This window comes from Misgurnus anguillicaudatus, unplaced genomic scaffold, assembly GCF_027580225.2.
Source record: "Misgurnus anguillicaudatus unplaced genomic scaffold, ASM2758022v2 HiC_scaffold_28, whole genome shotgun sequence".
Lineage (NCBI taxonomy): Eukaryota > Metazoa > Chordata > Actinopteri > Cypriniformes > Cobitidae > Misgurnus > Misgurnus anguillicaudatus.
The window spans coordinates 5,862,831-5,886,577 of NW_027395278.1; the positions used below are offsets into that span (position 1 = coordinate 5,862,831).

Genomic DNA, 23,747 nt, shown 5'->3' on the forward strand with positions numbered 1-23,747 from the left:
CTGCAGCAGTCGGACAAACTAATGTGCGTTTGTCTGCTTAGACACTGACACTTTTCCACGTCAATTTTTATAAATATGGACCTTGCAGTGGATTTTTGCGTATGCGCACTTTACGATCCAATCTGTGCGCATGCATGCTTTATAAATGAGGCCTCAGGTGATTTTGTTAGAAGATTAGATTAGCTCAAGCTTCCCGGACAGCAGACGACTCCGAGACGGATCCGCACCGGAGCTGCTGATTCGGCGTGGATCCGGTGCGGATCTGTCCCCGAGTCGTCTGCTGCACACACATGGCTGGTAAGAGGTTCTGTCACAGCAGTATCATGTAAAATGCTTTATGACTAAATGTCTTAAACAGTGATTTTTATTTTAAATATGCTGTGCAATTTAAGTGCATCTATTTAAGTGCCCCATCAGTTCTTATTCTTTCACACCAAGCATAAAATCTCAATTTTTAGGCACAAGGGCTTATGGGTATTCTTAAAATCACATTGAACTGATCATTTTAAGTTTATTATTGCATTTGGGTTTATGGATTTAACATGGTTAAATGAACTAACATTTTGAAAGTAGGTCCAAAACGCTACATTTTAAGTGATGTTTACTTGATAAAGACAACATGTGGGTTTACAGTGTACACTTACATTGTCACTGAGCTACTGTAAATGCATGTTCTGTTTGTTTTTACAAACTGAGGGACAAAATTATTGTCTTTGGTGATCCACAGCCTACCATAGAGGGTGAACCTAGTCATTTGGTTGTAAATAACCTACAATACACATTTTGGATAAACAGTTCAAAATGTCAAAACCGGGAAAGTTCAGGAATAAACTTGAGCAGAAATTCAGTTTAACAACACAGTTACATGGTGCTTCAGCAGGTACATACTCCCTTCAGTTAAAATGTTTTATATCATCACTACATTTTTCTTTAACCACATGAGAAACCAGAATTTTTGGAATTGCCAGTATTTTCCAATGGACCAGGGTGGCAACCATCCAAGGATAGAAACTACCCATGGACGCCATACAAATTACAAACCATCTTAAAAGATTTATATTTCATCTGAGGTTGAGTGTTGAGCATGCAGAACATTCAAGATGTAAGATGAAGATCTGTGATTTATGGTGGTTTTAGATTTCTCTTCTGGTTTGCCAAAATTATCTCCCAAATTCCCAGCTAAAAGTACTGCTTTGTTATGTAGGATGAGTTCATGTATAAAAACTTTCTGTGAGAATATAATCTTGATATCTTTTATATTGACCGAGTAAGGCCATGTCACCAATTTAAATCAATGTGAAATCATCATTTGATCATTAGACTTTAGCCTGGATTTCACAGACAGGATCTTATTTCATAACCTATAAACATCATGACCTATGTGACCTCAGTGGCTTTTCATAACTGCAGAGTACCTGGCCGCGATTCGGTATATAATATTTAAAGGCGGGGTGCATGATCTCTGAAAGCCAATGTTGACATTTGAAATCACGTAAACAAACACACCCCTACCCCATTAGAATTCTTCTTTTTGTAGACCCACCCCACACATACGCAGCCCAGGCAACGATGTCGGTTAGTAGACATTCCCTTTACTGCTGATTGGCTAAAAGTGTGTTTTGGTACTCAGCCTAACTCCCTGGGAATATGACATATTCCCAAACTTCTATTCGTGATGACTTCTACATCTAATTTATGACCTTCTACTCAGGACTGCATGAAACCGCATGGAAGTGTCACTTAGTGCTGTCTTTCCTTCATAATGATATAAAAACAAAATGTAAACATTTGAACAAAAATAGAAATTAACCACTTTGTTTAGAAAATGTGAGTGGCTGTTACCATGCAAAACAATTGGATTAACAAAATAAGGGTGACAATTTAAACAAGAGCAAATTCTTTGCCTTATTTATTAAGACAAACATCCCAAATCAGTCAACTATTTTACCATGGTCAGTAGGTTAACAGTTGCTTGCGTATGCATACAGATGCTCAGATTTAATCTGAGATAATGCTGGAGGTTAATAATTCTGAATTAATGCTAGCTACAGACATTAGAAGTTATATTACTTAACCTTTTAGAAGATTTAAGACACTACATTCACAATTCAGGCAAATTTACGGTTAAACTGAGTCAAATTCTTTATAAATCATAGGGAAACAACTTGTGCTGTACTGTATCATGGTGACAGCTGACAGAAATTTCAGTCTCATACAGATGTGTCACATAATGGTTTACAATATGTGCAACATTTGTTATACTGCTTAACATTTCCACGAGAATGAAGAAAAATCACATTTAATTGGCGTATTCCAGATATCGAGGTCATTTTTAATTGGTTCAAATAACAGTCTGTACATATGTTTGACTAAAGTTTGATGGTAGTGTTGTTTAAGAAATACTACTGTTGATAAACACTTAACGTCCCATTGTTGGCATGGTAACGGCAGGAGATTTCAATGTCGCATCTTCTGCCTTCCACTGTGAGGTAACGGTCTTAATCTGTGTGTAAAACTGAATGCCCTGAAATAGAAAAGTAGCAAATCTTCAGAATAAGACCAAACAATGAGTCAGGATTATTAGTCATTCATTCTCTTGTTAATACCCTCTTAAAATGACAATGACATCACATGAGAAATGATGGCAGGTGGTTGGCAACTAAATACTGGCAAAAGCAACAGACCACTTTTGTCAAAACACAGTCAGTCATCATTTAGCTTGATACAAAATAGAGCTGAGAAAATTTTATACCAAAACAAATTTAACAGCCAATCTCTTGCCAAAATGGTAAACCAATCAGACCTGATGCAACCTAATTTTATACTTGTGGCTATTTGACATCTGGGAAAGATATGACATGACCTAATGACGGTAAAATGATTTTATGCTTGAGGACTTCGATCTACGTAAAATTAAGGGCAACTTTTAAAAAGTTATTTTAGTTTGCATATGTTTTTATGAATAAAAACTGTAGCCTTTATGATACTTTGGCTTTGACTGCCCAATGAGAAAACAAACTTAACTCATTCCCCGCCAGCCATTTTTTTTTAAAGTTGCCCGCCGGCATTTTTTGTGATTTTCACAAAAGTTTCACAAAATGCTTTTCAGGAAAAATGTATTCTAAAAATATATAAACATACAAATATATCAAATCAAAGAACAGACCCTCTGCTTTCAAACAAACAATAAACAAACAAACAAACTTTTTTAGCAAAAAGCTTAAATAATTCAATTTTTGTGAAGGAATTTTTTTGGAGATCAGATTCGGAATGATTATCAAAACATACACAGAGTTTAAAATTAGTAAATAACGTTTTGTATTCAGTTTTTTCATAAATTGGGTAAGTGGATAATTGCGGTGTAGCAGAAACACTTTTTATTCAAATGTTTTTTCTTAAAGGATTAGTCAATTTTTTTAAATAAAATCCCGATAATTTACTCACCACCATGTCATCCAAAATGTTGATGTCTTTCTTTGTTCAGTCAGGAAGAAATTATGTTTTTTAGGAAAACATTCCAGGATTTTTCTCATCTTAATGGACTTTAATGGACTCCAACACGTAACAGCTGAAACTGCAATTTAAACTGAATAAAAACTGAGTTTCAAAAGGACTCTAAATGATCCCAAACAAGCCATAAGGGTCTTATCTAGCGAAACAATTGTCATTTTTGACAAGAAAAATAAAAAAATATGCAACTTCTCATCTATCTTTGGTCATGTGACGCACCAGCGCGACCTCACACAATAAGTCATCACGGCAAGAGGTCATGGAGGACGTATGCGAAACTACGCCACAGTATTTACAAGTGTGGAGAAAGAGGACCATTCCGACGTTGTTGTACGTCGAATGATACCAATTAATGTCTTTGTGGCAGTTTATTGATTAAAATGGTCCGCAAATGTGCGTTTCATATATGTAACACGTGACCTTTCCACAACATTACGCAATTACGTGAGGTCACGCTGGCGCGTCACAGAACCGGAGATAGACGAGAAGTTGTGGTTTAAAAGTGCATATTTTTCTTGTCAAAAATGACAATCGTTTCGATAGATAAGACCCTTATGCCTCATTTGGGATCATTTAGAGTCCTTTGAAACTCTGTTGAAACTGTAATTTTAACTGCATTAAAATTGTTACGTGTTGGGGTCCATTAAAATGAGAAAAATCCTGGAATTTTTCCTTAAAAAAAACAATTTCTTCTCGACTGAACAAAGAAGGATATAAACATTTTGGATGACATGGTGGTGAGTAAATTATCTGGATTTTTTTAAGACAATGGACTAATCCTTTAACTGACCAGATAACTCATCAATGGTGAGGAAAGAGTTAAAACACTGTAAACATGATGTGACCAGTAAGTCAAGACAACATACTGTATGTTCTTACATTACTTTAATTCATAAGTGATTTTAAAAAGTTATAGTAACTATAGTCAATACTGATTATACTTAATTTAAGGCAGCAAAAATGCAGTAATAAGTGCAACTACCACACGTGTCTAACTGATGTCTAATAAAACTGCAGATCAACACTTACTTGTTTTCCATAGAAATTGGTGTCACCTCTAAAGGAGGCTCTGGAACCGGTGAATGAAAACATGGGCAGGGGGACAGGGATTGGTACATTAACTCCAACCTGTAAAATAAGTATATTAACACAAACATTAGAGGTCAGCTGCTTTAGCCCTCGGGTCACATTTTCCTCATCTCACTTATCTGACACACTCGCACCCTGATGACAGATAAAGCAACAACGCAACCGCCAGACGCAAATGCATTTTTGTCTGCCGCAGAAAGCTCTAGATTTTCCTTCACGTGCTGTAGGTAGACACTACGTGGGAGAGACGGATTGTAAATTCCATACATTACCAATTCGACATAGTTTCCCTGCTTAATGTATACTTAGAAATCTCACAATATCACTGCAACTTAAACCTTGCCAATTATGTTGTGGAGAAAACATGTCCATTGCTCTGTAATGACAATGTAGCAATTAAAGGCCAGAAATAGGGCTATTTAACAAACTACAGTTCGTGATTACTTTTGTCCTAACAGTGGAATGTAGGATATTCAAGCCGGTGGGGTTAAAAGCAACAGTTCACCCAAAAAATGCATAAGACCACAGAAAAATGGTTTAATCACCAGCTTTGTTGTTTCAAACCTATAAAACTTTATTTAAATCAAAACACAAAAGTGAAAATGTAAATGAAATTACATTTAATGAGCAATGGTTTTCTGTGAATATCACATGGTTTCCAAAACTTAAAAAAAAACACTATAAAGTAGATTTATTTAAGGACTTTGGTTCCATTTGAGCCCTGGGTATAGTTTGTTTTTATGCATATGCAAGCAAACGCACACAGTCTCACAAAGCATACCGCTTACATGTAGTTAAGCCCGGAGTATAGTCTGTTTTTTATGTGTACGCAAATGTACACACACGGTGGACCGCAGAGCCATGCAAAGTAAAAGTTTATTTGTACGTGTACACAGACGTTTGACGCAAGTGCATTGCGACAAAATGCAATGCATCTCCTGGGCTACATACTACATTCTCCTATAGGCGCATGCTCGACCTACGTGTACAATGTACGCAAGGTTTCAAAAATCTGGCAGTGCGCGTACAGTACATGTGCACTCTTTTGAAGATGAAAATTGCTTCACTGTACATGAATGAATCCTCGCGTATGCGTAAAACATGAACTATACTTCAGCCTTAAGGGTTGTGCTGATAGACGACGATAGTCAGACATATCGCCGATAGCAATCATGAAGTTGGCTTGTTTGCCCATAAACTTTTAAAGCGTCATGAAACACTAACCAACACTTTTTTTAGATGTTAAAGTTAGTGGTGTTGCACATCATAGAAGACAATGTTAGTATCTGTTAATTTTAAAATTAGGAGAAATAATCCAATGCGAAGACGTAGGGTTGCCGCGGTGACAGAATTTTCCCACCGGTTAATCGGCGCGTCACAAACCCGGTGATCCCGGTATCACCGGGTGGGAGGGGCTTATAAATGCGCATGCAGACGTGCACATTTTACTTTCACTTTTGAATCACGCAACTGTTTAAATGCAGTGCTTGCGTAAGCTGCGTTAAATCCACTGATCTAATCGCGTATGAATTTGCGTGCAATGCAAGTGCAACAGCTGGTTTAATTAAGTGCTTGAGTCAATGTGCGCAGGTAATTCTCACAGAACCCGCCAGTCCCAAGCAGAGCAACCGGCTACTTCTCTATAAAGCGCTGCTTGAATGTTGGGTTTATTATTTTTCTTGATGAAAAACACAACAACAAAACGATCTCGCTTATATTAAACATCGTATATTATAACAAATACGAGTAAGCACGCGGCTTCTGCCATCGTCTGGTCTGTCAGCTCGCCTGCACACTGACAGAAATAAATAAAATCTGACACCTGCTGCTCAGTGACGTGACGCGCGTTCAGCTCCGCTGAGCAGACACATTCAGTTCTTAGTGTTTGCTCTCTCTAACGAAACTAAATGATTTAATTACACGAAAATATCAAAACAACGGTGAAAGACGGTGTCGCGGTGGGCAAGTGATCTAACCTGTGAGAGGCTGAAGCACCGGTTATCACCGTTTCACCGACTATCGCGGCAAGCCTACGAAGTAGAGATGCGCGGTTGGCGGTTACAGCCGCGGACTCCGCGGATAAACCGCGGATCGGGCGGATGACGTGACGAAAAATAATATTTTAATTAAATTCGGGCGGGTGGCGGATCGACTGCTTGTTATTAGCTGTGTCCTTCAAAGCATAAGACTTTAAAAGGTGAGCACTCTGTCTTTCAAGGTGGCAGGCTCAGAAGTTCGCGAAGAGAACTGAAATGAGACGGTCTAGCCTTCTGAGGACCCATAATTTGGGTCACCTGTTGCACGCGCCCACAGTAGCGCCCATCGCGCCTGTCAGCAATAAACAGCGGAGACATTTCTGACTTATTAAAATAAATATGTAGGCTAATCTTAATCATAAAAATATGAATTTATTTTAGAAAATATGACACATTGATGTAGATTAAACTATTCAACAGTATATCAAATAATCAACCTTAGAAATATACGCAACATAAACCGAATAATATTAACACAAAACATAACTTATAAAACAGTGACAAGAAAAAGTTTTCTAAATACACTTTTATTTAATAAAGGTTTTAATTGTTTGGGATAGCCTCGGCTGTTAAGGATCCATTCGTTCTATCATTAACAGCGCAGAGAAATGAGGACGCATTTTACACAGCTCTTATCAACGCCGGCGAAGGAGGTACGTGGCAAACTAAAAAAAATGAGAATTAAAAACAAAATGACATAAAAGGTCAGAAAAGGTTTGCCTGAAATAAGTTTTACAAAGTGGTAAATCAGGATGACAGTGCAGACTATGTAATTTGTGCGTTAAATTAAGGCTATTTATTTATTTATTTTTGTCCCATGTCATGTGCGCCGATCGGAGACTGGTCTTTATGATTTAAAAAGAAAGCATTCAAGTGAACAGTACTAAACGAACTTGAAGCAAAAATAAATTTCAGCAAATGCAAACTTCAATCAAACATAGTAAGAGGTGATAGCTTTAGCCTACAGAAATGCTTATGCATTAATTTTTAAATGTGTGCGAGGTCCGTGCACGTCCTCCGCTAGCAACACAGAAATTGATGAAATTGCTAAAAGCGCAAGCGGCTAAACGAGCATTAAATATTAGTTTATTGTTTATTGTTTTTATTAATTTATATTCACAAAACTTATCAACAAAACATCGATTAAAATTAAGAGACAAATTATCTGAAATGAAATTCATTTTAAAGTAGAAAACAAAACTTAAATTAAACTCGAAAATAATGTCTGACCCATTACAATTCTCCCTTCATATTGGCCTTTACAACGCCTTTAAATTTAGTTAGCTTATACGAAAGATAGACTGTAATTTTAAACGCCATATAAACAAAACATAAACACATTACAACAATATTCAAACCCAACAATACTCAAACATACATATAAAATAGACATTATCTATGATGATACATGTTAAAACAATCCGATATAGCGTGTATAATAGCTGGTTGGTAGATGTTTACTATTTTTGTCAAAACCTCCGTTGCAAACCTCCATTTACCTGAATAAAATAATTTTTAATTTGAAAATGATGCGCTGTCACGTTAACATCAGCTGTTCGTTTACATAAGACTCCATCTAACATAGCCTGACTTCACTGCTTATATTCTAGGGCTTTCTAGTCTCGCGGCTGTCATCAGCAGCGGCTGTCATCAGCAGCGCCTTGCATCGCCCAGTCAGCGGATGGCGGGCGGGTGCGGTTTTGAAAACTGGTCAGAAACGTTGGTGCGGATGGATGGCGGACGGATGATGAGTTTTGTGATGCGGTTGCGGATGAAATAAAAGCCCATCCGCGCATCTCTACTACGAAGACGTTTCGCTTTTGTGTGTGCGCGCGCATGCATGTGCTCCGTCCGGCCAAGTCAGCCGGGGGAGGGGTGTCTGGGGATAAGGATAATCGCACATGGATACGGTTCTGAAGTAAATGTGTAAAATATTATATTCAGTTTAATTATTTCTGTAGTTTTGCTAATCTTAGTAAATCTAAGCTTATATAAGTTGCCCCGCCCACTCTTCACCATTCTTCTGACAGCATCCACACCCATTTAAAGGGGACAGAGAATGAAAAACCATTTTTACCTTGCCTTTGTTGAATAATGGTAGTCTACCCACATTCACAAACATACAAAAAGTGCTAAACATCTCAGTCTCATAGAAATTCCTCTTTTAGAAATGTCAGCCAGAAAACAGCCCAATCTGAAAAATTGATGCTTATGACATCACAGGCATCTAACTGCCCTTCCACTTTAAAATAATTGGCTAAATTTTTTGAGTGGCAGCAAAGTCAGCCAATCAGTAATGAGATTGCAAGTTAAGCCAGTAGGGGGAGCCAAATAGGTGCAAAACCACTTGTTTAAAATCTCCCACCCTAATAGAGCTTTCTTGGAGAGGTTTTTAGGAAGCTTCTAAGGCATTACAGACCCAAACATAAATTTTTTTTCTACATGTCAAATCACAGAACAAGGATAAATACTCCGTTCAATCATTCTATGTCACCTTTAAGTAGCATTTTTTAAAATGATAGTGAGGTATACTGGACCTGAAAGAGCAGGGTGTGACTCTTTAAATCATAATGGTATGTTCACACGGGGCGTACGCGTTAATGCTTCCCATTCACTTTTAATGGGTGACGTCAAGCGTTGGCGAATTGAATTGTGGATCCTTTGGCGCCGCGCCACTGCCATTGCTCGCGGCAGAAGTTGAACATTCTTTCAACTTTAAGCGGCAACACATGCGTCAACCAATCAGATTGCCTAATGCAAATAACCTAGGCAAAGCCAGCCAATTACGTTTATGGAAGACCGGTGCATGTGTAGCGGCCACTGTGATTGGCTGTTGGTCACGCTTCAGACAAGCCTTCCGTCAAGCCTCAACGCTTCTGCCCCGTGTGAATGTACCGTTAGGGTTTCACATTAACATTGCCACATAGCCCACACTTGCAACATCAGGGGTCTCATTTATAAAACCGTGTGTAGGATCCTTACTAAAAGTCTACGTATGCACAAAAGCCAAAAATGGCATATGCCAAAAAATATTATGACTTATAAAACAAAGCAATGTTCCCTTTATAAATCGCAGATAACCTGCAAGTGTGCATACACCAATCATCCTCAGATCCACCCTGCATTCTCCCATCAAGTTATTTTTTATATATTGCAACCTTTGGCGCAATCTCACAGGCTGACGATAGGACGATCTCACTATGAAGAATATTGTCCAACACTAGTAGACGGTTTTATCTAAAGTAACTTGCAGTGCATTCAACAAACATTTTATCATTATGTGTGAAACTCAAAATCATGACTTTTGGCTTCAAATGATTGCATATTTACAGTAGAAAGTCATATATGTATTTTTGGGTGAAATATTCCTTGTTTTTTCTCCACTGGTGCATCTTTGCACAGACAACAAACTGCTGTTGGGCTTCCACAACCATGCACGGAAAACGCTGAACAGCCGTCTCATTCAATAGCGATGCTGTCAACACCAAAACTGAAAGCCACAATCATTTGTTTGTGTAACAGCCGAGAAAAGTAATGCATGCGGAGAATAACTAAACAAAACATTTTGTTTTTGGGGTGGAGTGAGGATGGAAACTGGCAGAGCTACTTAATGTTTGAAAACGCGGTTGCAGAAGTCGAACCTTTTGGCCGAAGGTGATTCGAAAGGCAGAGAGCAAAAAGGAGGTACTTGTGTGTTTTGGAGGACAGCGAAGCACATGTCTCGTGCTATGCACTTCAGCATGTGATTCGCAAACACACGGCATAACTTCTTGCCACGGGCAAACAAACACGGTAAAAGTGGGCCGTTTCTGCATAACCACCGGATCAACAGGTTGCAAGGAATTCCTTTTGAGTTTAATTTCAGAGCCCGAGCTTCACCAGCAAAATATTTAGGAGTAACACTGTAAAGCACATATTTGCTATGAGCTATTTTGTAAGGGATGTTTAGTGGTTGCAACTGTATTTTCTATCATTTTCAAGCTGTGGCAAACAAGATGCAAATGAATTAAAATGATCATGTTCACAGACATTTTTCAAGGGAGGGGTTGTGTTACGTGTTATATATGGCAGCCACAGGCAACACTTAGACCTCAACCATGGCTCATGGCTTTGGGTTGGGGAGTGGCGCCAATGGATTTTACACATTACATTTACATCACGTCTAATATTTACTTTAGAGGAGTGTCTGGAACTCTTCATCTACATTGGCCATGTCAAAAGTCTACACGGCGTGTATATATATAAAAATAAATATAGAGAGGTGCCTAACATGACATAACAGAGGACGAACATGTCTACACCATCTACGAGGAGGGAGTTTTCCAAAGTCAAAGACTGATTGAGGTCTCTGAATGTCTGACTTCTGCATGCACCCCTCTCAGGACCCGGCCCGCACATCACGGTTCGGTTTTACATTATGAACTACACTGAAATACTATATTACCAAACCCCACTGACTAGGAAAGTTGCATATTTATATAAATTCAAAAATGACAAACAAAAAAGTTAAACCATCTCACCTGCCCAACGTCAACTTCATGGGTGTATTTACGTGCTGTGGCACCGTTGGTGGTGAAAATGGCTGTTCCGTTGCCATAAGGGTTTTTATTGACTATGTTAATGGCATCATCCAAACTGTCGGCCTCCATAACCACCATCACCGGTCCAAATATCTCCTCTTTATAGCATTTCATATCAGGCTAAAATCAAGATAAAACAATAACAGACATCCAACATGAACATTTCTATAGAAAACACTTAGAGAGGAAGCTTATAGGCCTATTGAGAAAGACGATGCATGCAACCCTTACCGTGACATTGCTAATGATTGTCGGTCCAACAAAGTTTCCGTTCTCGTAACCCTTGACCTTCACATTTCTGCCGTCAAGCAGAATCTTCGCACCTTCATCCACACCGCTCTGAATAAGGCTGTTCACGCGCTTTTTAGCCTGGGGAGTGATGAGAGGTCCAACATCAGCTCCGGGCTGGTCACCTGATTGGAATTGAGAGTGTAAAAATAAGCAAATTATACACAATAGAGAGTAAAACATATTACAACATTTATTAAAACATGTTCAGCTTATGAAAAAATAAGAATGTAAATGTATAAATTTCTTTGCATTGCATATTGCAAAATGGCAAGAATAAAAACAAATGTATATGATTATGCAGATTTTTACCTGTCAAACTAGAAATTGTTTAAGCTTTTTAACTCTTTCGCCGCCATTGACGAGATAACTCGTCAATTAAGAGAAAACGCTTCCCTGCCAATGACGAGAATTTCCGGCTTTCTGCAATACTGCTATTATCCACCAGGTGCGCACTTCCGCAACTTATACAACCCGGAAGTAGCGCCTCACATGAAAGAGAAAGAACTCCGTGTATGTTTTAAATATCGCTCTGCATCTGATCTCTATCAAAAGTGTGTTTTAAGTGCAAGCGTGTGTTTTAAGTGCAACTTAGCACCTGTAGCCTTAGCTGATTTATTAGTCATTGTCAGACAGTATGTTTAATACATAAAATATCTTTCTAATTCTCTCTCTCTTTGACAGTATCAGCCAGAGGAGGATGTACACCAAGAGAGTCAGGAGAAAAGTCAACAAACATAAATACAGACAACCTAAACAGAAGCTCTTAAAAGTTTTCTATAAAGTTGAAATGTTTTAATAAAAAAAATAATAATAATAACGTTTAAGTATAATTGTTCTTTTTTACACACTGTGGTACCGACCTAGGAACCGAGTACCTGTACTTTTTGTGGTATTGGTACCGTGACATCACTAGTGCCGTGGTTGGATAGTACAGATTAAGGGGCGGTATTATTGTAATTTGCCTTGCTACCTACCTCACAAAACAGGCGAAATATGAACTACCTAATTTTTCACATGCTTGCACAGAATGGCTTAGCAAAACTTAGTTACTGGGTTGATCTTTTTCACATTTCCTAGGTTGATAAAGCACTGGGGACCCAATTATTGCACTTAAACAAGGAAAAAGACAGATTTTCACACAATGACCCCTTTGAAAGGGAGAGTTCACCCAAAAAATGAAAATATTGTCATTTACTCCTCGTGTTGTTTTCTTTTTTCTGATAAACACAAAAGAAGAAATTTTTATAAAAGATAAGCAGACAGCTGGTGAAAACCATTGATTTCCATAGTAGGATAAACAAATACCTACTATGAGAGTGAGTACATGACAGAATTTTCATTTTTGGGTGAACTATTCTGGGTGTCCCTGTCTGGTAAATCCAATCTAGTCTTAATATTTTATGTAGAAAACATGAATGACTTGAGCTGGGTTTCCACAGGAAGGATCACATATCAGTAAAATCACTATTTTGGACAGAAGGCCAAGCTACATTTCCACAAATATTATCAGAGGTTTGCCACACCAGTCTGCAATGATGGCATTGTAAAGTGTACCTTTGCCTACCCTTTAAATGGCAAGAACAGACCAAATGTGCTGTCTTTTGTACTGTGGTTAACTTCTGGAAAGCGGGTTTCTGTCTCATTTTACAGAGAGTGACATCCCTGTAATCTGTCCCATTTAACTCAGTTATAACCAAGAGGATTTGCTATACTGACAGATGCAAGTGCACACACCCACACAATTTTAGATACCCTGCGGCAATCTTAGAGGGTTGTTATGGGGTTTCAGAATAGCTGCTGTGGTTTAGCTTCCCTGCTTACAATTGCAATTTTCATCTTCAAACTTTTTTCTTGCATTTGAACAGCGCATACAAATTTCTGGTCCCTTCCACACCACAAAACGTGCTTTAGATCTGTGGCATGAGCAAGACAAATAGCGCAATCCTCTGGGTAAGCTGAACATGCTATAGGGCTGTTCAGGGAGAGGTGTGGTCACAAAGGCATGGGTGGCCTACAAGGAAAGATGAATAAAGCAAATTGCATGAAGAAGAAGGTATCATTTGGAGGAACGTAGCATAAAGAGAGAGTGGATATGAAACTTCGTTCATGGAAAGGAGTTGCCTCGAGCACTTAGAAGCTATGAAAAGTAATCTGTGTGAAGGCGTGTGTGGTTTTGGGAAAAGATGTGGAAAGGAGAATCAAGTCCTAACTATGTGCTCGGCAAGTAATGTTGTGTTCAAGGTGAAATTGCTGCTTGAGGCAACAATAGTCAGCCAATCAGAACAAGTTTTTGGGATTTTGAAACGATGAGACTTCACTGTGGGTGGAGATAACAAGCACATCATTGCACAATATCACCCATGGCTGTTTAAGACAAAAACTCATTAAGTTTTGTAAGAGAGCCATAATTGCTTGTTGCTTTGTTGCATCATCATGCCTGACACTGTGTAAACAAGGTTGGGTTGGTTAGCATGAGTCTGTTGGATACTCTGAACTACAACATTATAAGGTCAAAAAGCTTTTTCTCCACTAAGAGACCGTGTTAAAACACATTAAGTTATTTAAAGGAATAGTTCATGATAATGAAAAATACTCCATAGTTTGCTCACCCTCATGACAAAACAGGTGTGTACTGTATAACTTTATTTTTTCTGTCGAAACACAAAATACTATCCTGGCTCTTTCAAGTTTTGTAAAGCCACTGAATGGTGGTCAACGTTTTGAAGCTCAAACAAGCACAACAATAAATGCCTTCTGAAGTGAAATAATACAGTTTTGATTAAGAATAAAAAATAGTTTGAGCTTATTTAAAAGGAAAACACCACCCTTTTTCAATATTTTACTATGTTCTTACCTCAACTTGGACAAATGAATACATACCTATCTTTTTTCAATGCATGCACTTCATCTTTGCACAGCGCGTTGTAAATGTGTTAGCATTTAGCCTAGCCCCATTCATTCCTTAGGATCCAAACAGAAATGAATTTAGAAGACACAAAACACTTCCATGTTTTCCCTTTTTAAAGACTGTTTCATGAGTAGTTACAAGAGTATGGTGGCACAAAATAAAACGTGGCGATTTTTTTAAGCAGATAAAAAATTAGAACTATATTGTGTGGCGGAAGAGCACTTAGTTTGCAGCACTTTGACCTCGGCGCAGTAATATTGACGGAAGTTTGAGCAAGAGGGGGAATAGTCAGGAGTGATAAAGTTAATGTGCACCGAGGTTGATGTGCTGCAAACAAAGTACTCTTCCCCCATAGAATATAGTTCTCATTTTTTATCTGCATAAAAAAAAATCGCCACGTTTTATTTTGTGTATACTCATGTCTTTAAATAGGGAAACATGGAAGTGGTTGGTGGATTCTAAATTCATCCCTGTTTGGATCCTAAGGAATGAATGGGGCTAGGCTAAATGCTAACACATTCACAACGCGCTGTGCAAAGACGAAGTGCACGCATTGAAAAAAGATAGACATGTATTAATTAGTCTAAACTGAGGTAAAAACATAGTAAAATATTGAAAAATGGTGTTGTTTTCCTTTAACAATATAAAAATTGTGTATTATTGTAAACATACAAATCAGCACATTTAATTATATATGGCAGCAAGTTTACAGCATCTAATCTCATTGGTTCTTGAGTGTCTTGTGACTAGTCATTAAATACGCGTTTCATGACTACACACACAAGAACCATTGATAGCAAATTTGATGAAGTGCCATGTTTGAACTTACTGTGCTGATTTGTATGCTAATAACATAATACATAACACACTAATACATATCAATCACGAAATAAGCTGAAACGATATTGATTGTTTTCACGTTTCAGTATTATTTAATATTACTCTGTGTTCAGCTGAAGAAAGTCAGTCATATACTCTTGGGAGAGCATGAAGGCAAGTACATTGTGGGCTATTTCTCATTTTCCGGTTAAATGTTCCTTTAAGTGATTACATAAAATTGATGTTATGTAACATTGGAAAACATTGTTTGAATAAATTGAAAGTGTGTAATGTGTGAAAAAAACATGTAGTTACATGTTTTAGTGCTAATCAATCCATAATAGACTTGAAAATAGGCAATACTCTTATTAATCAGGTAGAATCCAAGAGGTCTAATACTGCTAGGACAAACCTTTACACAAGAAATACCCAAAATTTAAAAGTAGATTTATTCATGTCAGACTATGCTTGCGCATCTAATGTAAAATTAATTTACTCTCGTTGTTTGTACGTAGTTAAATTGAGTTTATAGGGCAAAGATATTCTGTCTGAAAATCTGTAGCCCTTTTAAATGCATTTTTGATCCAACATTTTCAGCTAAAATTTCGATGGATCCCTACTTGGAATTGTGCATTTTTTGTTGTACCATATGCCACACAGCATTGTCACTATACAGGATGCCACTGTTCCCAGCTCCAGTATGGTCCAGTCTGACACATTAAATGCTCAGGGGACTGTCTCTCAATAGTACATCATTCCAGAGCCAAAAGTCAATGAACAAAAATGGAAGTAAGCAGGCTATATATGTACAGAGGTGCATGTACCCAAGAAACAGCTACACTGGTACAGAATAAAGTTTAAGTACCTGCATTGACACGAAGATTCTTTGCACGTTCAACAAGCTCAGGCAACCAGTTTCGAGCCTCTCCTACGAGAATAGCAGTGGAAAGTGCCATACATCTCTGACCTGCTGCTCCAAAAGCAGCACCAACCAGCTGGTTCAGTGTGTTCTCCTTGTTGGCATCAGGCATCACCACGCCGTGATTCTTTGCCCCCTGGTGGTCAGAATGATGAAAATGTACAATAGCACAAAATCTTCAATTCAAATGCAAGTGTCTCTTAAAACAAAATAAAAAAATTTGGCTCCTATACAATGGAAAAAAAGTAGTGGTATGATATACTGCTTCACGTGCAAAATTGCACAGATATGATAAATAACACCTCACATTTAGCAATTTCTCTACCGTGTGATCTTAAAAGGAGTCAGATTCTCTTGTTAGCAAATGCTGCCACCATGTGGCTTTTAGCAGAGTTGGGCTGACAAACAAATTTTAGTACAGTCCTAGATCTACTTTTAAACCATAGTTTCACAAATTATGCAGAATTTGATGCAGTTATGATGCAGAATCTTTTAAATCTCGTCTTAAAACTTATTTTCTTTAGCTTTTAACACATGATGAAAACTGTGTGATCATATATTTTGCTTTGAGGTGTTTTGGTGATTTCATTTTTATGTGTTTATATCTACATGTGTTTAAATGTGTTTTTATTGCACTATCCCTGTTCAGCACTTTGCAAACCTTTGGTTTTTAAAATGTGCTATATAAATAAAATTGAATTGGATTGGTTTGGTTACAAAACAATAACTAACTACAAGGTTGACTGAGATGTTACAAATAATATAAAAGAAAAAAACAAAACAAAGTTGCTGAAGTAAGCACTGCAAGGTGCAAATAATTTTCTTAATATATTGAATATAAAGTATGGAGTGATTTCATGGACAGGGCTTAAGTCTTGTCACAGAATAAAATGCATTTTTGAGCGGTCTTAACTGAAAACAACATGAACTGACATATCTTAAAATATCCAGATAATTTACTCACCACTATGTCATCTTTGTTCAGTCAAGAAGAAATTATGTTTTTTTTAAGATAAACATTCCAGGATTTTTCTCATTTTAATGGACTTTAATGGTCACCTACAGGTAACAGTTTTATGCGGTTTAAAATTGCAGTTTCGATGGAGTTTCAACGGACTCTAAAGATCCCAAACGAGGCATAAGGGTCTTATCTAGCAAAACTATTGTCATTTTTGACAATAAAAAATATGCACTTTTTAACCACAACTTCTCATCTATCTAAGGTCCTGTGATGCGCCAGCACTACCTCACGTAATTGCGTAATGATGTCGAAAGGTCACGTGTTACATATATGAAACGCACATTTTGCGGACCATTTTAAACAATTAACTGACATAAAGACATTAATTTGTATCATTCGACATACAACAACGTTGGAACGGTCCTCTTTCTCCACACTTGTAAACACTGGGGCGTAGTTTCGCATACGTCATCCGTGACCTCTTGACGTGATGACGTATTGCGTGAGGTCGCGCTGGCGCATCACAGGACCGGAGATAGACGAGAAGTTGTGGTTTAAAAGTGAATATTTTTTATTTTTCTTGTCAAAAATGACAATCGTTTTGTTAGATAAGACCCTTATGTCTCGTTTGGGATTGTTTAGAGTCCTTTGAAACTGCAATTTTAAACTGCATTAAAACTGTTAAGTGTTGGAGTCCATTAAAGTCCATTAAAATGGAAAAAAAACCTGGAATGTTTTCCTCAAAAAACAATTTCTTCTTGACTTAACAAAGACATCAACATTTTGGATGACATGGTGGTGAGTAAATTATCTGGATTTTTTTTTTTAAGAAAATTGACTAATCCTTTAGATGTCCTAATATAACCAATGCCTACGGTAGTCCTGGATTAATCTAAACCCTGTCTGGGAAACCACCCCATGCTATAATTTTATTGTCTGTAAAGTGCTTTATTTCATGTTCAGAACTAACCATGTTACTCTGAACTCTTTTGCCGTTTTTAGAACCTCTTGTGTAGATGTACTCTCCAGCCTGGTTAGAACCCACAAAACTGATGGCTTTTATATCAGGATGGTCACAAATGAAATCTACAGCTATAACAAAGAAGTGAAAACGTATAGTCATTAGTTGGGTTTCCATCCAAACGTAAAGTGAATCTTTTCAAAATTCGCAAAAATAAAAACAAACAAATGTGAATTAGGTGCGTTTCCATCAAGTTTTTAGAGTAAATGATGGTGGTATTGGTAATCTAGTAACCAAAACAATACGCTCTTAGAAAATGGAGACAGACCTGCATGTAGTGATGATGGGGCAAGTTATAAATTTAATAGTAATTGCCAAAATAAATGCTATGTACAGAAGGAGGAATGCAGCATTTTTGATGCAGGCACTAGCAGCAAGGGGATTGCGACAATGTCGATTCCCATATATGGTGAAGACAATGACAGTGGAAACAGCTAGACGGTCAGTCCCGTGGGTTTAATGTTCGCTACGTCAGAATTTATTCGGCAAATGCGTTTCCATCTCCCATTCTTCGCATTTACCCCTTTTTTGCATAAGTCAAAAAACACCTTAAGCAAGCATAAAAACTTTTTTGCAAAATAAGGGATTCACTTTTAATCGAAATTTGGCATTTCCATCACTCGATTTTGATGCAATGCTTTAAAATGCGCATAAAATTATGATGATGGAAACATGGCACGCATTTAAAAGTATGACATTCCATGTTTTTCTATTAACATTGGTCACAGCTCCACCAGCTCCATTCTCTTCTATACCTGCATGTTGCCCGTGGATGACGTTCAATGTTCCGTCTGGAGCACCAGCGTCCTGCAGAAGCTTGGCCAGCATCATAGCGCAACCGGGGACTCTCTCTGAGGGCTTCATCAGGTAAGTGTTCCCACACACCATTCCCATTGGGAACATCCACAGAGGAATCATGGCAGGGAAATTGAAGGGGGCAATGCCAGCACACACACCAACGGGCAAGCGGTATGTGTATGTGTCCATGTCTTTAGTTAAAGAGGGAAGAGTCTCACCCAGCATAAGGGATGTAATGCTACATGCGTGTTCCACCACCTCTGCAAGAAAAACAAACAACTGAATTATTTAATATTAAAAAACAAGATACAAATTATGTCTGAGAGAAATACAATATATACTTAAAGGTTAAAAGTTACACAACTTGACTGTCAAAAATTAAACATGGTGTTAATTACACCAATATAAGCATGCAAGACTTACGCAGTCCTCTGAATACATCTCCCTCAGCGTCAGCAAGAGTTTTACCCTGCTCCAGTGTTATTATTTTTGCAAGCTCTTTCTAAAACACAAATCATATTAGACATATATTTAGTAAGACAGGGGTGGATTTTGAGACGCAAAGGTTTCCTTCATAAAAAAGCTTTATGTTTGAACTATTTGCATAACCAATTAATAAAAAAAGATATGCACTTTTGCGATATTCCTGTGGATCCGATACCATATCTTGCTGTCCTATTAGTGACTTACGATATTGTCTTTAATGAGCTGCTGGTAGCGAAGGAAGATTTGCTGGCGGGAGAGGATTGACGTTTCAGACCAGGTGCGGTACGCCCGTGAGCACGCGTCCACAGCGGCCAACATTTCCCCTTGTGTGGCCTTTGGTACTCTGCCAATGACCTCATTGGTGGCCTGAGGAGACAGCATGAATCATAATTCAATCACAGCCACAAGGTAAATAAAACACAATGGGAATTTCAATGTGATATCATCTAGAATTAATAGTTTAGTATTGTTTCTCCACAATGTACTGAGTTAGAGTAAGACAGATGAAAACATCTAAACATTAACTTTTTCACCCGTTCCTTATGGCGTGCAATACTAAACAAAGTTATCACAATACAGTGTAATGTGTATTGAATACACTGTAAGCGTAAACCCTAAATGAATCTTTAAAAACATTCTTCTGTTATTAAAGACTTACAGGATTGTGAATGTCCAACCATTCTGAACTCTTGGATTCTACAAACTTTCCATCAATGAACAACTTGGTGGTGGGCTGGAAAACAGAAAGCCGTGTCATTGTGAGCAGCAAGCAGTACAGCAGTAATATTAAAATGTAAATCATAATATAATATAAATCATAATATTAAAACAAAATCCTAAAAAATTATTAGCACAGACAACTTCATAAGCACAGCAGATTCAACATGTATTGCCATTTCATAATCATTTGATCAAGCAACATTACATACAGTGCTTGTTTTCATGCTGGACTAAAATGAGTGTGAAAGGAAAAACTCAAGGACCACTTGTATTTCACACATAACAAGTCTTGGTGTTGTCCCAAACATACAAAAAAAAAAAGAATTATAGACTATGATGGACGAGTGATTTCTCTTGTGATGGTTGAGTGTCGACTTGTACAATGTCCAAGTGCAAGGTCCAGGTATGAGGCTCAACATACCGTGATTTTTAAATTCTTACTGCTGCACATTGCATTTTAGTAATAATGTGAAACAGTGTCAAAAAGAATCTAAAACAAAATAATATAAATAAAAATGACATAATAAATAGAAAAAGGTAAATAGTAGGGCTGGCATGATTACGAAATTTGGCTGACGGTTAATTGTCTAATAAATTGTGGTGATTTTGACGATTAATTGCTTGTTTAGGGCTTTGACATTTAATTCTCATACAAAATTTAAATTCTTTATAAGAAATAAACACAATAAAGTTAGTAGCCATTCCTACGAAGGTCATATTAGTACTGGATCACATGTCCCTAGTGCCTGCAAAAAAAATCAATTCCTTACAGATTCTTAAGAAGAGCATCCTTCACTTCCCTAAATTTGGAATTGCTGTTTTGGAAATGTATGTTTTGCCTGACAGTTCATACTGTTTCACAGCATTTCGCAGTTTTTTTTCACTGTATTGAATGGCTTTGCAATGTATTGCGTTACACTGTCAGTTAAAGGAATAGTCCATTTTCTAAAAAAAATCCAGATAATTTACTCACCACCATGTCATCCAAAATGTTGATGTCTTTCTTTGTTCAGTCGAGAAGAAATTATGTTTTTTTTTTAAGGAAAACATTGCAGGATTTTTCTCATTTTAATGGACTTAATGGACTTATTAAGAGCCCAACACTTAATACTTAACTCAACACTTAACAGTTTTTTTCAACTGAGTTTCAAAGGACTATAAACGATCCCAAACGAGGCATAAGGGTCTTATCTAGCAAAACGATTGTCATTTTTGACAAGCAAAATAAAAAATATACACTTTTAAACCACGTCCTGTGATACGCCAACGCGACCTAACGTAAATGCGTAGTGACGCAGAAAGGTCACATGTTACATATATGAAACGCACATTTGCGGACCATTTTAAACAATAAACTGACACAAAGACATTAATTGGTATCATTCCACATACAACAACGTCAGAACGGTCCTCTTTCTCCACACTCGTAAACACTGGGGCATAGTTTCGCGTTCGTCCTCTGTGACCGGGGAAGATGAGAAGTTGTGGTTTAAAAGTGCATTTTTTTTTTTGTCAAAAATGACAATCGTTTAGCAGATAAGACCCTAATGCCTTGTTTGGGATCGTTTATAGTCCTTTGAAACTCTGTTAAAAAAACTGTTAAGTGTTGAGTTAAGTATTAAGTGTTGGGCTCTATTAAAGTCCATTAAAATGAGAAAAATCCTTCAATGTTTTCCTCAAAAAACACAATTTCTTCTCGACTGAACAAAGAAAGACATCAACATTTTGGATGACATGGTGGTGAGTAAATTATCTGGATTTTTATTTTAAGAAAATGGCCTATTCCTTTAAGGCAGTGGTTCTCAAACTTTTTCAGCGCGCGGCCCCCCTTGTGTACGGCGCATTCCTACACGGCCCCCCCAAAGAAAATGTATGACAAGAAACTGTTTTAAAACTCAACTTTTAATTAAACAAAACATATTAAATGATACGAAGTAGTGCTGTTGGTTAGTAGTCTAATTTTTTTTTTTAGGTTTAATTGCACAGAATTCATGATAAATTAATTTATTTTATAAAATGTCATAAAACTGGGGCCCCCCTGGTACCATCTCGCGGCCCCCCTGGGGGCCCCGGCCCCCAGTTTGAGAACCACTGCTTTAAGGAACGCCATCAGATATTGTCTCGTTTATACAGACGCTGCAGCTCCCCTTGTGTTTTTTAGAGAGATGTGCAATCATTGCGGTGATCTGAAATCATCGCGATAAGATCAAACAATTGCGATGAGACGATTATTTAAACATTGTGACAGCCCTAGTATATAGTATAGAACAAGTATCTAGCAATAAGGTACCCAAATCCACCTTAACCCTAAAAGAGGTGACGTATCCTGAGGGATACAAACATTTGATGGGCAGAGACAGGAAGTGTGAGCCTTATTTCTTGGTATCAAGTTGAAAAGGTGTTTGTTGTGAATACTACGGTCAGGTAACTTTGTTTATAGTTTCTTTAGCTTTAGCTGACAGGCAGCCCTTAAAAAAAACATGGCTGCTTGTAGCGGGGTAATTTGTGCTGCTGTCAGTCTTATTCATCAAGAATTCAGTTTTTAATGACCTTATATGCCCAAATGGGCTTTTTAGGGATAAATAAAAAAATATAGTTTACTGTAGATAAGTAACTTATCATTGGGCTTCTTCATCTTATGACTACTGTACGTAAGAAGTAAAATATTTGGTCCCAGTGTGTAAGCCAATGTTTTGCTATTCATGTGAAAATGACACAAATGCTGCCCATAATTTTATTTTGAGTACGTTTCGGCGCCACTCACATTTAAAACCCCAAATACTTAAAAACTCTTGTAAACTTGTGGCATTGATGATTGTGTGATGAACTTACCACAGAGGAGGAGTAACACATTCGTCCCATCCGAAGAGGAACCTGTACAAGTAAGTAAAGAGTTATTGATCTCTTACTATCACATCTGGCCAGTTTATTTCATTGGTTACGTCAGTATTAAATACTGTAGTTAGTATAACAGCTCCCTGACGCCTGTCCTGTACAAATCTCCTGTCTTTAACCTGAATTATCAGCATAAAGGGTTAGACTATGGAGTTTGTGCGGTAGGAAATGCGTACATTAAAAGCTAATAAACCTATCGATATGCTCAAACATATAACGTTAGAGGGGTCGCACTGGTGCATGAAATCAAATGCTTTCTATGAATGTGAGACTAGCACTTAGCATGCATGAACTTGACCATGTTAATGGTTGCCAAATGATATAATAAGAATCAGAAGGTCATATCTGTACGGTGATACCAAACTCATTTGCAAAGTCCTATGCAAGCTCTTTTAATCATTTTACAGTACATTAGAAATTGTTTTGGGTAGCTAATGTGCAACACATCGTGGCTTATCGTGAAAGTTGATATTTTAACAACTTCAAAAGCATACGACTGAGTATCCCTGTACAACATGCAATTCTTTCTGTTTCTTACCCTCTTCTTTAGGGCTAAACGCATTAACGTCGTTGCCATGACGGGATTCTTGATTTAATGTTGTGATCACCCCCTTTATGTGCGTCCAACCTCCGCCAGAGGACGTGCCACGAGACCTGCACCTTCGAGTTGAACGAATGTCTTTTCTTACTGTCACTTTAAGAATAGGCGGGATA

The 23,747-nt window shown here is 37.6% G+C and overlaps 1 protein-coding gene across 1 annotated transcript; it reads right to left on the reverse strand.

Annotated features, from left to right (window-relative positions):
- Positions 1–1,892: 1,892 nt before the first annotated feature.
- LOC129417636 (methylmalonate-semialdehyde/malonate-semialdehyde dehydrogenase [acylating], mitochondrial) lies at positions 1,893–23,730 on the reverse strand. Its single transcript, XM_055172456.2, has 12 exons — positions 23,572–23,730; positions 22,971–23,012; positions 20,077–20,151; positions 19,623–19,784; positions 19,356–19,434; positions 18,890–19,192; positions 18,084–18,205; positions 16,099–16,288; positions 11,447–11,628; positions 11,156–11,335; positions 4,540–4,638; positions 1,893–2,524 (listed from the first exon to the last, which is right to left on the reverse strand). Exons 1-12 carry the CDS (start codon positions 23,608–23,610, stop codon positions 2,420–2,422), a joined length of 1,578 nt encoding a protein of 525 aa, XP_055028431.2. The 5' UTR covers positions 23,611–23,730; the 3' UTR covers positions 1,893–2,419.
- Positions 23,731–23,747: the final 17 nt, after the last annotated feature.

Excerpts from the sequence above, each read along its gene's own strand:
- LOC129417636 (XM_055172456.2), bottom strand. The coding sequence starts at position 23,610 with ATGGCAACGACGTTAATGCGTTTAGCCCTAAAGAAGAGG. Across the intron at positions 19,785-20,076 it reads GGTTGGACATTCACAATCCT|GCCACCAATGAGGTCATTGG; the intron begins GTAAGTCTTTAA and ends CTGTCTCCTCAG. Across the intron at positions 19,193-19,355 it reads AGATGTATTCAGAGGACTGC|AGGTGGTGGAACACGCATGT; the intron begins GTAAGTCTTGCA and ends TTTTTCTTGCAG.